Genomic DNA, 15,170 nt, shown 5'->3' with positions numbered 1-15,170 from the left:
TAACAATCTCACAACACATCAACAATATCCTTACTCAACCTTGGGTTCCCTATCACCAGCTTCCTTGTCCCCTTCTGCCTTCTGGCCCTTGTCACTGGACCACTGTACCTCGTTAGTCGCATTTGGTTTTACAGGGCTGTGGAAGTGGGTAAGTTTTAGAGGCTCAGGATATCCCACCCACTATCTGTCTGTCACTTTCTTGTACTGTGGTGGCTTGCATGTTTCTGTAATGCTGGAAGCTATGCCACCACTGTTTCCAATACCAGCAGGGTCCTCCATAGTGGATGGGTTTCAGCAGAGCTTCCAGACTAAGACAGACTAGGAAGAAAGGCCGGGTGATCTACTACTACCACTACCCATTGCCATCGAGTCGATTTTGACTTACAGCTACCCTACAGGACAGAGCAGAACTGCCATACAGTTTCCAAGGCCGTAATTTTTATGGAAGCAGACTGCTACATCTTTCTCCTGTGGAGCAGCTGGTGGGTTCAAACTGCCAACCTTCTGATTAGCAGCTGAGTGCTTAATCACTGCACCACCCAGGCTCCTTGCCTGGTGATCTACTTCTTCAAATTAGCCAATGAAAACCCTATGCATCACAACAGAATACTGTCCAATATAGTGCTGGAAGATAAGCCCCTTAGGTTGGAAACACTCAAAATACACAGTGGCCGCAACAATGGACTCAAATATAACGACTGGGAAGATGGAGCAGGACCAGGCAATGTTTTGTTCTGCTATACATGGAGTCACCGAGTCAGAGCCAAGTTGATGGCAACTAACAATGACAAGGAAATTTCATACATTAAAAAAAGCTGGAAATGATAAAGTGTAGTGAGGAAGGTGAACACATGAACGATATAATCTTGGCCATGCATGAGTTCTCCTTCTTGGTCTACGTGATTTTTTTTTTGCCTTGGGTAACAAAACACATGGAAGTATTGCTGGTTCCACAAAGCTTCCTGGTGTTCCTGAGCATGGTGTGCTACTTTATGAAGCTAGCGCAATTCCTGCACTACAGGGGCAGGGCCACAGTCCACACGAAGCCACTGAGCACTATGTTGGTGCAGCAGAGGCTATGAATGCCTCTCAAGAACCAAAAATACAACAGACAGGAGAGATGCTGTGGTGAAAGATTTAAGTTTTAAAGCAACTGTGGAAGATTCAAGAGACTTTAAGAACATACAAGCCTGATGCTTTGAAGAGAGTGGGTGAAGTAACTTCTGCTCCAAGTAGGGTTGCAGCATCTTCCCCATGAACTACAGAAGACTTCTGGGGAAGGTGGTCTTATTGCAAATTTCCAATCCTGATGAAACCAAATACCATCATGTTTATTTACTTCAGAAGATGAAAAAAAAAAGTGCCACACATAAAGCTTCCATAGATAATACTATTTTTAGCTGAAAATTGAGGGCGATATTAAACCAAAACCTCTCCTGGTATATGGTTCCAGAAGCCCCAGGACACTTAGATAACGCTGAAGAGCACACTGCCTGTTAAATGGTGTTCAAATCATATATGCAAAGAAGGAAAGTCTTTCATACAAGGCTTCTTTGACTAAAGATACTTCCGGAAAATCTTCTAACGTTTTCAGTTACAAATAATATGCGTGGTCCTTTGGCTTTTCAAAAGCCCATCATTTTAGGCTACACACCAGGGAGTCAGTGCAACCTTCACAGCACAGAAGCTGATGATAAAGTACTTCAGGCGGGTGCTCATAAGATGATATACCTCAATGAAGGATTTATGGAAGAGTTTTTATTAAGAAGGTATTTGATGTACTGATCAGGCTTGAAAAAAGTGTCATCATAAATGATGAATGAAATAGGGAAGAAATGGCTCCTGCGATTTTTCCTTTCAAGGTTTTGAGAAAGTGAATCTTTTATTTTGCTAAGGAGCCTGGATTAAGCAGTGTGGATAGCAAATATGTTGAAGAACTATTAACATCACTAATGAAGAGCAAACAACTAACAATTCTTCTTTTGCTCTTACTAACTACAGAGCTTACTACTAAAAACTCTTTCAAATTGGTGGTCATTATTGGTCTGAGGCAGGGGAGGGAGCTCCATTACTTGAATGCCAAATCTCTAAAATCTAGATCATGCAGACATACCGACTTTGTTGCAAGACAGTAGGATCATCACATGAATAGAAGCACTGTGTTAAAACACACAACAAAAGCTGAGTCTTATGTCAGGAGCTATAAGACCACAAGCCAACGGACGCCCTTTTTTTTTTTTTTCAATCCTACTGTTTGCAAGGAGTCCCTGGGTGGTTTAAACAAGTAATATGCTTGGCTGCTAATCAAAAGGTTGGACGTTCAAATCCACCCAAAGGTGTCTTGGAAGAAAGGCCTGGAGATCTATTTCTGAAAAATTAGCCATTGAAAATCCTATGGAGCACAGCTATATTCTGACATACATGGAGTTGCCACGAGTTGGAATCCACTTGACGGCAACTGGTATCGTTTGCAGAGACAGTTCATAGCTGTCTACTTTTGAAGTCTTGAGTGCCAAGGAGAAAACTGTCCATATTTCTTCAGTTCGGGCACTGGATGATCTCAGACATTTGTTGCTTCACTCCTGCCTTCACTCACTCACTCTTGCATACCCTCCCCCACCATCAAACAGCAACCATCCCATCCCCTCTGCTCACATCCCTCCTCTTGCTGCCAAACGCCTCTCATGAAACTCTTCACTGGGATGTAACCAACAAAAAGGCTTTGTTTATGGTATATTAAATATTAACTACATTCATTATGTATCTTCAAATATTATTTCACCACTTACTTTTATAACAATCTCACTGATGTGAGATGTTATTTTTGTCTGATACTGTGTAACATTTGTACTGACATGAACATGCCCACTGATGAGTTCAGGAAGAGTTAAATAATTAGGTACTTGATGTGTTACATGACAGATGTCCTCGGTAGATGTCCAGAGGATTTTTAAGCGTTTGAGTAATTGGTTGAAGTTCTTGGGTGACTTGAGACACCATTATTATTTTTTCCATTTAAAATAACAGAATATAGGGTTCTCAACCCCCAAATTCACTCTTCAACATGCTTTCAGGAACAAATTAGATGTGTGTAGCAAAGGGACCCTATGAACAAAAGTGCTTTGTAAACTACAAAGCATAATTTGCAGATCAATGTAAACTATTATCATTTTCAAGTAAAACCAGAGAGTAACAGAATTTCTCTGTGGCTGGAAGAGTCCTCCCAGGAATCATCTCATGCAACCTCCTCACTTGATGGATGAGGATGCAGACTGAGGCTCGGTCAGCGGGTCAGAAACGCAGGTCCTGCCACAGGGCTCTTTCTTCTCCCCTATGCCAATTCTACCTTTTAAAACACTAACAGTAACACCTTTACTAGGCCCTTTAAAACTTCTTAATAATGGGCAGTTACAATAAAAGGACTTTTCACCTAGCCTGGAACTTGGCATATAGTAGGGACTCAATAAACATTTGTTAGTGAAACTAGACATGTGGAGTTGAGTTGTTAAAGTTCATCCTGGTCACTTCTCTCTCGTGAAGAAACCCAACGACTTAGAATCACCTCCTGAAACAAAGCAAAACAAAAAGGCAACTGAAATTCAAAGACAGAAATGAAAGAATATCCCAGCATATAACATCTCCACAGAGAACCTCAAGAGGCAGATGAGGATTCCAGGGAGGGAGTACGACACTTCTGGTCTCTGGGGATGAGACATGGAGAGGCTGGTCAGGAAGGGCTCACAGGCTGCCTGGAAGAGAGTGGTGTCAGCTGGGTGATGGTGATGAAGCCCAGATTACATGCCCTTAAAGAAGCAGCAGGGAGGTAAGGGCCAGTGAGACACAGGATAGACTGTGTGCCCAGTGAGTCCGTGGGGAAAAGGTGAGAGGGAGGCTTACAGTGCCTGGGAAGGCTTTCTGTTCCAACGCAAGACAGTTTTCATTTCTTTTCTTGGAATATGTTCCGGATGATACAATATAAGGTACAGCCTTTGGGATGACATTGCTTTGTCTCTGAATTTACCCACCTGAACTTTAATTCTTTTCATACATTCTGGTGACTCCATTTCTTGGTCAGTCATGGTAGATGGTTTTATTAAATAGCACAGCATAAGTTCCTAGTGAGAAATGAAAAAAAATTTTTTTCCCCACATATTTAATGATAATAGTGCAAATGCAGGTGTGTGGGCAGGACAGGCAGGCAGCCTCCATTTCCTCTCCCAGTGTGCTCCCGGAAACATTGTGGAGAGGAAGCTCAAAAAGCCATTAGCTTCTCCCAGGAACATGACAACTATGGCTCGTGTTTGTGACTAAAGACCTGCCATTTAGTAATCACTGACATGACAAGAGAATGTAAATAAGATATGTTGATTATGAAGTTAAATATTTAAAATATGAACTATATGCTACAAGTCCCACAAAATGAGCATCAGGATACTACAAACAGTGCACTCACTACTTCCAATGATGAAGCGAGTTGCTACAGGTGAAAAACTAAAAACTTCACTGCCACTCAAGACCAGCCATCATCCGGCCCCGCCAGCCCTCTGGACTCACCTCCCCGCACGCCTCTAGCAGCAGTGGCAGAAAGAGCTGGAGGGCCCATCATCTGTTTACAGTTAACAAATTACTGACTGACAGAGAACACACCAAGGTTTCATTTTTAATAGTGGTGGTGTAGGATGGAATTCCCCTCGTCTCCTTGATGACAACAGGTTGTAGTAAAACACAGTCGGATGGACCTGGGTTTGAGTTGCAGTTCTGCATGTGAACTGCAGGGTCTGAGTCAGTCACTCAGCACCTCTGACCCTTCGAGTCCCCATCCTTAGGATGGCGATAATAAGATAATAACAGGCTGGTTATAAAGTTTAAGAGTTCCCGAGTGATACAAAATGATTAACACACTTGGCTGTTAACTGAAACGCTGGCAGTTTGTGTCTACCCAGAGGCTCCTCAGAAGAAAGGCCTGGTGGTCTACTTCCAAAATTCGGCCATTGAAAACCCTATGGAGTGCAGTTCTACTCTGACACGCACGGGGTTGCCATGAGTCAGAGTCGACTCCACAGCAACTGGTGGTATAAGGTTCCAATTAGAGAAAAAATGTATAGTGTTTAGCAATAATATGGAATCCCCTTCCTCTTTCTTCACGGGATCTGCAAACTTTCTAAAGAGATGTGTCCAGGTTTTGTCCCTTTGTGAATGTGTGCGTGAGAGCATGTTTGAGCATGTGCTGGCTGTACTTGCCAACTGCAACAGAAAACCTACAGCCAAGAAACGCCAGAGAAGTAACTTCAAAGCCAAGTAACTGGAGCTGAGCACCAGCTGTGGGCAGAACGGAACACTAAAGCACAGCATGAGGCAGGACAACTTGCAGCAAACAGGAGGGATGCAAAAGACCCCAATACTTCCAGAGCTTCACTGGCAGGGACACTGTGAAGTTTCTACAAATGACTTTTTTGATCTTGCCACATTACAACAAACAAACAAAACCCCCAGCCACTTAAGTGACACTTGAATGCCAAAGCTGATGCTTTGTTACCTTAGACACATTGACTGAAACCCTGCTTAGGGCAGCCAGCGACTTCCAACTGAAAGGTCTGCGAAGAGATCCTTCAAAACGGTCATCAATTAACTCGATAATGACGGAATAACTGGGAAACACACAAAGGGGCAGTTTAAAAATAAAAAGCATGAAATCAACCCGTTTAAGCAGAATATTGTTTGTTCTACCAAGAGCAAAGACAGATAAAATAAAATCTATGTCATCTGTTCCTAAATTCCCCTAGGGTACTATTGAGAAAATATTAACAAAAAACTCACACTTTAAGTTATAAACTTTCAGGCTGATTTCAACACTTACTTCAGAAGAGGAACATAAATATTCTTCCCCAACATGAAAGCTATAAATGCACTCCACTCCTTAGGAACTAGTGCTCATCGCTATTAGGATGAACCGTTACTATGCAGTAATCTAACCAAAAACCCATTACCATCAAGTTGATTCTGACTCATAGGGACCCTACACGACAGAGTAGAACTGCCCCATATGGCTTCCAAGGAGTGGCTGGTGGATTTGAACTGCCAACTTTTTGGTTAACAGCCAAGCTCTTAACCACTGTGCCACCAGGGCTCCAGGTAGTAATCTACTCAATGTTAAATACTAAAACACATATTATAGCCTACATATTGTCTTATATATAACAGACATTTAGTATCTATCCCAATCAAGCCCAGAAGAATATGACTTTGTTTCTATGGCACTAACAATACAATTAAAGGCCATAAAGTTTCTCCTGTTCCTTTAAGCCATTAACTTATATAAAAATCACTCCAAACCTTGCATGGTAAAATGCAGGGCCTTTCCGATACAGCACTGTTAAAAAAAAAAAAAAAAAAGGAAAAGAAAATGAGTAACCACTCAAATCAAAAGCTTACGTTATTACTTTAGTTTTTCCTTCTCTAAAGGGAAGCAAATACTCAATTACCTGTATGTGGATAATCTGCAATATGCTCTGTGGTTTATTTTTAAAACTAAAACTATTTTTTTCCCCAGAGGCAAAATGCAATTAGTAAAGCGAATCTGTTGCTAAAACCGTAACCTCTACCTCCGCCTCCACCTTACAAATGAATTCCAAAGTCAAGTACAAGGATTCCTGTCTTGCTTCTTGTCTTACACGATCCAGAGTGAGAGTGTGAAGTATAATGTGGATCAACATTTTTGTTACTCATTTCAAATCCATGTAATTTAAAGTGTCTGGGTGGCTACTACGGCCAGTTACTAGGATAGGTGTTTGTGCTAGAGATGAACAAGACTCATGCCTATTTTTAAGAAATTCAAAGTCAAGGGGGAAAAAAAGAAAAAAGAACCATATTCGCCATTAAGGATCAGTCTGCCATCTGACAGAGAAGGAGCGCATTCTGTGGAGGTCAAGAAGAGCCCCTTGGGGAAGGAGCCTGGGGCTGAGGATCTGCCACACAGGACCTGGAGCTGTGCTTGGGGGCCCTTTACATACATATCAGACTACTTGCTGTTGAGTCGACTCCAACTCATGGCGACCCCATGTGTGTCAGAGTAGAGTTGTGCTCCATAGGGTTTTTAATGGCCGATTTTTCCAGAAGTAGATCACCAGGACTTTCTTCTGAGGTACCTCTGAATGGATTTGAACCTCTGCAGCTGAGCACATTAACCATTTGCACCCTCTGTGGACTCCAGGGAACCCTTTGGAGTCACACAATTTGTGCATGGACTGGTTAGCTGCTCACCAAACCCACTTCTTCCTGCTCCAGGGCATGTGGCTAGACTGTTTCCCAAACTCCTAAGCAGCTGGGCGTGGCACGTGTCTGGTTCTGGCCAGTGCAAGGGGCAGAAGTGCCACGTGTCACTTCCAGGTTGGCCTGTAAAACTCTCCCACATGCAAAGACTGCTCATTTCTTTTTGAGGGTGACCAGGAAGTCTCCTGTGGAACACTGTAGAGCCACACAAAGCAGCTGGGCTCCTGAAGCACCTTTTGGAGGAGACACCCATTTTGGCCGTCACATGAACAAAAAGTGGACCTCTATTTTGTTAAGCCCTTGATACTTTGGGGATTATCTGTAACTACAGCTAGCACTTCCTTAACTAATACGCAATTACATCTGTAAGCTCTTAGCTGTCCCCTCTGCAAAGAGCCCAGGCAGGAGAGTTCAGGAAAAGCTTTGTTTCTCTTGAGGAATTGATATGCTGTTTCTTTTTAGGCATATCAATCCTGTAACTAATCAAGTTTTTCCCTTCTGGCTAAGGAAGCTCAGAGCCAAACGTGGAGCATGCGTTTAGTGCTGCAGAGGACCCCACGGACTACACTGGAACCCTTCACCTAGGCTTGTTTTTCCAGGAAATGTTTTCCATGGTCCCGTTTCCTTTTTATTGCTATATTTCCTATTTAAATTGTATTTAAGCTATTTGGCAAGTCAGCTCTAATTCACTGCATAAGGAGACAAATGTAAGTAAATATGCAAACATACACTCTTTAATTTTTTGAGATGCAATGCAGTGGAAGGAATCACCGTAGTGGAATGAAACCGAAACTCAGGAGTGTTGTTTCCCATCCAATCTCTACCACTCCGAGCTGTGTGACTTTAGGCAAGTTATTAACTTCTCTGAACCTCAGTTTTCAAAAGGATAAAACGAAGACATCAGGGAAAATTAAGTTCTTTTCTAGCCCCCAAATATCACTATCTATGATCGAATTACAGTTTTTAGTACAATATACACCTGGAATATTTATATAGTTTGAAAGCAGCTCATACTCACAAAGTCAGGTCATTTCTGAGGACTAATTATGCTAGAAAAGGACATCATGTTTGGTAAAGGGTCACCAAGGAAACCCTCAATGAGGTAGATGGACACAACAGCTGCACCAATGGACCCGAGCATACCAACAATCATAAGGATGGCACAAGACCGGGCAATGTTCTGTTCTATTATACATAAGGCTGCCATGAGTCAGAGCTGACTCAATGGTAGCTAACGACAACAAAATTCTGATGGTGGTATAGCTGAGAAGTTAAAAGCATGAACGTTGGCATCAGACAGACCTGAGCTCAAGTCTCAGCAGTGCCAAGACCATGTGACAACTTTCTGTGCTTCAATTTCTTTATTATGTAGACGTCTCGGTATAGTGTCTGGCATACAGTAAGTACTCAGGAAAAGTTATCCATAATAATAGTAATTATAATGATGACATGTACCCAGAGAAATGAAATGCCTCCCAAGTAGAAAGATGAAAACTTCAGAAGTCTGAGAAATATTGTGCATTTAAAAAATAAAGTTTGAAAGTACAGGAGCAAGAGGAAAGCTCTTCCTTACAAACAAATGTCAGCTAAGAGTTGTAGAAGAATGACAGAATTAGAAAATGGTGATTCGTGTAATCATCAATTCAGGCAACAATCATTGTGGGGAACCAGACAGTCACACGGTTTGAAAGTATCACCCTATAAATTACTTGTTAATTACAAAAGGAAAAATGTAATTTTATAATTGACATCTGACAGTGGCCACCTGAGCCAAATGATCAAACGTAGTAGCCCTAACAGTAGGACGCCTGATATCATGTCCCTCCTGACGTGGTGTGACGAGTTCTTACATCACCTGTGAGTGCTGGATAAGGATGAACATGAGTCTAATGATGAGAAAACCAGACATACCCAGAATGTGGGGCACCTACAAGACTCTTCAAAAAAGTCGTGTCATAAAAAACAAACAGACAAAAAGGCGGTGGTGGTGGTGGGGTGATTTTCGATTAAAAGAGACTGCAGTGGGTTGAGTGGTGGCCTCCCATATATGCCCGTCCTATCCCCTGGAACCTGTGAATGTGACCTTATTTGGAAAAAGGATCTTTGCAGATGTGAGTAAGTTCAGGATTGTGAGATGAGATCATCCTGGATTATCGAGGTGAGCCCTAAATCCAATGACAAGAGTCCTTATAAGAGAAAGGCAGAGGCGGATTTAGGAAAGGCAAAAGAGGAGGAGAATTTCAACAACAATTAAAAAAAAAAAAAAGGCAGCAGCAGTGTGACGATGGAGGCAGAGAGGAACGATGTGGCCTGTAGTGAAATGAGATCCTTTCTGAGGCCTTTTGCCTTGATTCTTTGGAAAAAATTTGAGAGATTTTTCCTCTAAACCCTAGTTTTCTACCCCAGAGGGTTTGTTACATCTCCTGGGTAAACTGTACACAACTTGGTTTGATACTTTTTGTCTGGTCCTGGGCTGTAGCCTGCTATGTGATTGGTATACACCTTGCAGGGACTGATCAATAGACTGTGCAAATGAAGCGTCTGTGGCCCACCGAGAGGAGATTGGTCAGTTTGTGGCCTCCTGCTGGGAGGGGCCGGGCCTTGAAATTGACAAGGAGTTGTGTATATAAGCAGCCAACCCCACAGAGGATTTTCAGACTGCAAGAAGCAGGAAGAGAAGCAGCAAGAAGCAGAAGGAAGAAAGGAAGAAGCAGAGAGAGAGGAAGCAAAGAACCTTCTAAAAGAGCTGTATCACAGTGTCATGGATTGGACTGTGTCCCCCCAAAATATATGTCAACTTGGCTAGGCCATGTTTCCCAGTATTGTGTGACTGTCCACCATTTTGTGATCCGATGTGATTTTCCTGTGTGTTGTAAATCCTACTTCTATGATGTTAATGAGGCAGGATTAGAGGCAGTTAAGTTAGTGAAGCAGGACTCAATCTACAACATTAGGTTGTGTCTTAAGTCAATCTCAATCTCGTTCGAGATATAAGAGAAGTGAGCAGAGAGATATGGGGACCTCATACCACCAAGGAACAAGAGCCAGGAAAATAGCGCGCCCTTTGGACTTGGGGTCCCTGCGCTGAGAAGCTCCTAGACTGGGGAAGACTGATGACAAGCACCCTTCCCCAGAGCTGACAGAGACAGAAAGCCTTCCACTGGAGCTGGCACCCTGAACTTGGACTTCTAGTCTCCTAGACTGTGAGACAATAAATTTCTCTTTGTTCAACCCATTTACTTGTGGTATTTCTGCTATAGCAGCACTAGATAACTAAGACATATGGGTCAAGGGCTGTAATAATGAATATGACAACAGGCCAGGTAGGGGCCCAGCAGCACAGCCAGTGGCGACAGGCCCACGAGGGGCCCAGCAGCAGAGCTGGCGGCAACAGATGGCAGGGCCAAGACGAGCCTGCCCTGAGGGGGCCGAGAGGAGCCTGTCCAGAGAGAGAGATAGGAGGCTTGAGAGCTATCCTGCACTGAAGAAGGAAGACTTTGCCAATATGCTTCCTAATCCTGTTTCCTGAGTTGTAGCCTGTTGATCCTAATTCTAAGTTGTACCCTGTTCCTTAATAAACCACTTAACTGTAAGTATGGTCTGTGAAGTAGAAGTAGAGAGTGCTGTGGGATGGAGGGCTGATGTCAGAATTGGTAAAAAGGTTGGAGCGTGGAGGCATGTCTGACCTCCACCTTGTAGGGATCTGCCTTGGGCTGATTTTGATTTGCATTATCCCCCCTGAAGTTAGACAAGGTCTGATGCTACCATTTTACATGGCTACAAACCAAGGAACACCTGGGGCCATCATGAGCTGGAAAAGACTAGGAACAGATTCTTCCTGAGGGCCTTCAGAGGGAGCAGCCCAGCCATCACCTTGATTTTGGACTTCTGGCCTTCACAACTGTGAAAGAATACATTTCTGTTGCTTTAAGCCACTAAATTCATGGTAATGTGTCAGGGCAGCCCTAGGAAACTAAAAGAGACTAACAACCAAATGTGATAAATCAACCTTGACTGCAACACATATTCAAAAAGGAAAAAACCTCAAAATCAAAAAACAAACAGCCAAAAAAAACATTTTGGGGAAAGCTGGGAAAATCTAAATATGAACTGCATAGCTGGATGATCTTATTGAATTCATTTTCGTCCTCTTAGGTATTATATGATATTACAATTATATAGAATGTCCCTATTCTCAGGAATTGCATGCACAAGTTCTTATGGATTAAGTGTAGCATGTGTGCAAAGGCGGAAAATGTTAACAAAAACAGTTAAAAGGTCTGACTAGAAAAATAAGCTAAGATGGTTTAGGACAAAACCAAAGAGGGAGAGGGAAAGAAGACACGTCCCATTTACTCCGTGGTGGACGTGGAGCTGCACTTCTGCCTCCCCTGGCGTCGGAACCAGCTCTCAGTCTTGGGGCTGGATGTCAGGGCTGGTAAGGGTGCCTTTCAACTCCAGAAATCCTGTAACTCTGCTGGCTTCTAATGGCTCCGGTCATTCTACTTCTGTTTTGAGACTTCTAATTTGCAGGGAGCTGAAAACTCACAAAAACTGGAGTGGGTGGGAAAGAGGCTTAAGAGTAATTACAACTTCGGGCCAAACCAAATCAATTCAACCAAACTGCATACTTCAGACAAAAATATAAATCCCAAGTTGGTTTTTAGCTTATTGGCTAGCAATACTACTTAGGTGTAGCGGAAAGCACTCTGAGCTTTGGGCCCAGACAGCCCTAGTTGCGCAATAAGCGGCAACTTGCTATTAGTTGTTGAGTCAATTCCAACTCACAGCGAACCCATGGATAACAGAACGAAACACTGTCCCATCCTGTACCAATTCATGAACATTTTCAAGTTTGAATCCACTGTTGCAGCCACTGTGTATTTTGAATGCCTTCCATATCATCTATATGCCTTCCATATCATCTATGTTGGATAATATTCTGTTATGATCCGTTGGGTTTTCATTGGCTAATTTCTGGAAGTAGATTGTCAGGCTGTTCATTCTAGTCTGTCTTAGTCTGGAAGCTCTGCTGAGACCTATCTACCATTGGTGATAGGTATTTGAAATACCAGTGGCATAGTTTCCAGCAACATAGCAACATGTAAGCCACCACAGTATGACAAAATGAGAGATGGGTGATGGCTAGCTAACTTACCTAAGCTTTTCTAAGCCACAATCTCTGCAGCTATAACATAAGGCTAATACTACCTACCTACCTCCTAGCAGTGTGAAGATTACATGAGGCAAGAGAAGAAATGCACTCAGGCAAGGCACCTGGCTTGCCATAGGAGCTTGGCAGCCATTCAAGCTTTGGAGTGGAGAATACAAGGTAGGGCTCCCTCCTGGCTGCTAGTCTAGCTTTCAACAGGAGGTGATCAACATCACCTAGCTTGGTAAATGCGCTTGATTTGGAATCCACATCACTTTTTCCAAGTACTGCTCCTGGAATGAACTTTGACTGACAAGGTTTATTAAAGGAAGTGCTTTCTTGATAAGATATGACTTTCATAACAGCCCTTTATCCGGAGTCATCACCTCTGTAAGGAGAAATGATTAAGACAGACTGTCCTGGCTTTAACCTGTGTTGGCAGTTCTAGAGTACCTGTGATTAGGTCACTGGCCTTAAAAATTAAGATAATATTTTTAAAAATTAGCAAGCATCATGCAGCCACGTTTGGAGAAGACGTAAAGTTTAGGAAGCTGATCTTCATACCCCAGGCTAACATTGTTCCTGAGCTCTTGCCAAAGCAGGAAATGGGAAGATACCTGCTGGGCCAGTCTCAACCCATGCTTGAGTCAGAGACCTGGTCTCATATTAATTATACAAATTACTAGAAATAGATGATTACTTCACCTGGGGTCAAGACCTCCAGGGATTTGTGAAATAAGCAGTTTATTTCTTTTCCTTCCTCCTTCTCTCCCTCCCCTTCCCTTCATATCCATTCATCGGTCCACCCATTCTTCCATCTGTCTGTTCCTTCGTCTGTCTGTCCATCCATCGGTCCATCCAGCCATCCCCCCACCCACCCATTCTTTCATCTATCTGTCCATCCATCATTCCTTATAGGACAGTTTATTTTTAAATTAATAAAGTTCTCCCTACTTATCATCCACAAATATGTCTTGACGACTGAAAATGAAAAGTTGGGGGGAAAAGGCGCCTTTGTTAAGTGCCTTCTAAGCATACATCATCTCATTTATTTCTCATAGTTACTTTAAAAAGATGTTGTTGTCCATATTATATGGTTAGCAAACGAAGGTGTCTTAGTTATCTCATGCTGCTGTAACAGAAATACCAGAAGTAGATGGCTTGAACAAAGAGAAATTTATTCTCTCAAGTTAGGAGGTTAGAAGTCCAAATTTAGGGTGCCAGTTCCAGGGGAAGTCTTTCTCTACCGGCTCTGGGGAAAGGTCCTTGTCATCAATCTTTCCCTGGTCTAGGAGCTTCTCAGCGCAGGGACCCCGGGTCCAAAGGATGCACTCCACTCCTGGCTCTCCTTGCTTGGTGGTTCCTCTCCTCTCTGCTCGATTCTCTTATATATCTCAAAAGAGACTGACTCAAGATACAACCCAATCCTGTAGATTGAGTCCTGCCTCATTAACATAACTGCCTCTAATCCTGCCTCATTAACATCATACAGGTTAGGATTTACAACACATAGGATTATCACATCAGATCACAAAATAGTGGACAATCACAAAATCCTGGGAATCATGGCCTAGCCAAGTTGACACATATTTTTGGGGACACAGTTCAATCTATAACAGAAGGCTTTGAGAGATTAAATAGTCTGTCTGAGGTCACACAGGCAGTAAGAGGTAGAGCAGGCTGTGAACCCAAAGAGCTCTCTTTCAGTTACCCCACACCATCATCTTAATGCATCATGGCAGTCTTGTCAACTGGAAAATTGTACTCAGATTTCACCTCTATAAGGAGAGCACTGCAGAAGACCTGCCAAGCATTAACACCAAGTGGCTATTCTTACAGGAGCATGAAAAGGAGAACAGAGCGGGAAGCCAAGAAAGAAAAATGAAACAGGCTCATCACTTATTTAAACAATCTGACCCATGGCCAACCTGATTATCCGGAAACCCAGCAAACTAATCTCAAGCTAATCTTGATGGTTTGTGTGGTAACCCCAGGGTAGGATATCTGTACCTGAAATCTAGGCATGGAAGAAAACAAAAGGATCCATTTATCCTGAAAACGGGCGATCCTTACCCTTTATTTTGGATCACTTGCCCCCTTTGAGAATCTAATGAAAGCTACAGATTCTTGGACCGGAAAAATGCACCAATGTAAAAACACAACATTTTGCATAAACTTTCAGGGGATTCTAGGGCCCATGAAGACCATCCTGTGATTCCAAGTTAAGAACACTCTATTTAAGAGCATTTAAAGATTTTAAAGATTGACTTTCTTTTGGTATTTCAAAAGGCTGGACATACATGGAACAATTATGTGACAGCTTAAAAGAACTCAAGGGCCAAGACTTCTTATGAGGGCTTTTCAAATATCATGAAATTCTTGTTTGACTCTCAAAAACAATTCTGAACAGCCTCCAGGAAGCACCTTCACTTGACAGATGTGGAAATCGAGTTTCAATGACTTATCAAAGTCCTTATCCTAGAGCTGGAAGGGATTCCAAAGATCTATGCTCGCTCCAAGGTGATTTTATTCAGGCCTGTGGCTTTCAACTCCATTTATACAATGACGACTCACAATCTTGTATCTCAGGGCTCTCTTGTGGTCCCAAATTGCCTATCTACCTTCTCAACATCTCCACCTGACTCAGTACGTCCAAGACAGGAAGACAAACATCTACGAGTTATCTCTGATCCTTCTGTTACCCTCAAATCCCATGTACAAATCATCAAGTTTGGGCAGTCCCATCTTC

General features: G+C 42.7%; 1 protein-coding gene across 6 annotated transcripts in view; it reads right to left on the bottom strand.

Annotated features, from left to right (window-relative positions):
- Positions 1–2,358: 2,358 nt before the first annotated feature.
- Positions 2,359–15,170, bottom strand: part of TSEN2 (tRNA splicing endonuclease subunit 2) — a 69,302-nt gene continuing 56,490 nt past the window's right edge. For 5 of the 6 annotated variants that reach the window (XM_023740142.1, XM_023740113.1, XM_023740208.1 and 2 more), the window contains 4 exons: positions 6,334–6,370; positions 5,537–5,648; positions 4,026–4,115; positions 2,359–3,565 (listed from right to left, as the gene is read on the bottom strand). In XM_023740142.1, the coding sequence (XP_023595910.1) occupies positions 3,506–3,565; positions 4,026–4,115; positions 5,537–5,648; positions 6,334–6,370 (299 nt within the window). In that variant the 3' untranslated portion in view covers positions 2,359–3,505. Of the gene's footprint in view, positions 3,566–4,025; positions 4,116–5,536; positions 5,649–6,333; positions 6,371–10,498; positions 11,824–15,170 lie in introns of those variants that run through there. The other variant, XM_023740253.1, reaches the window with a different exon arrangement.

Source organism: Trichechus manatus, unplaced genomic scaffold (assembly GCF_000243295.1).
Source record: "Trichechus manatus latirostris isolate Lorelei unplaced genomic scaffold, TriManLat1.0 scaffold00001, whole genome shotgun sequence".
NCBI classification, from domain to species: domain Eukaryota; kingdom Metazoa; phylum Chordata; class Mammalia; order Sirenia; family Trichechidae; genus Trichechus; species Trichechus manatus.
The sequence above is the reverse complement of the archived record's forward strand: the minus strand, read 5'-3'. Positions and strand labels throughout refer to the sequence as shown.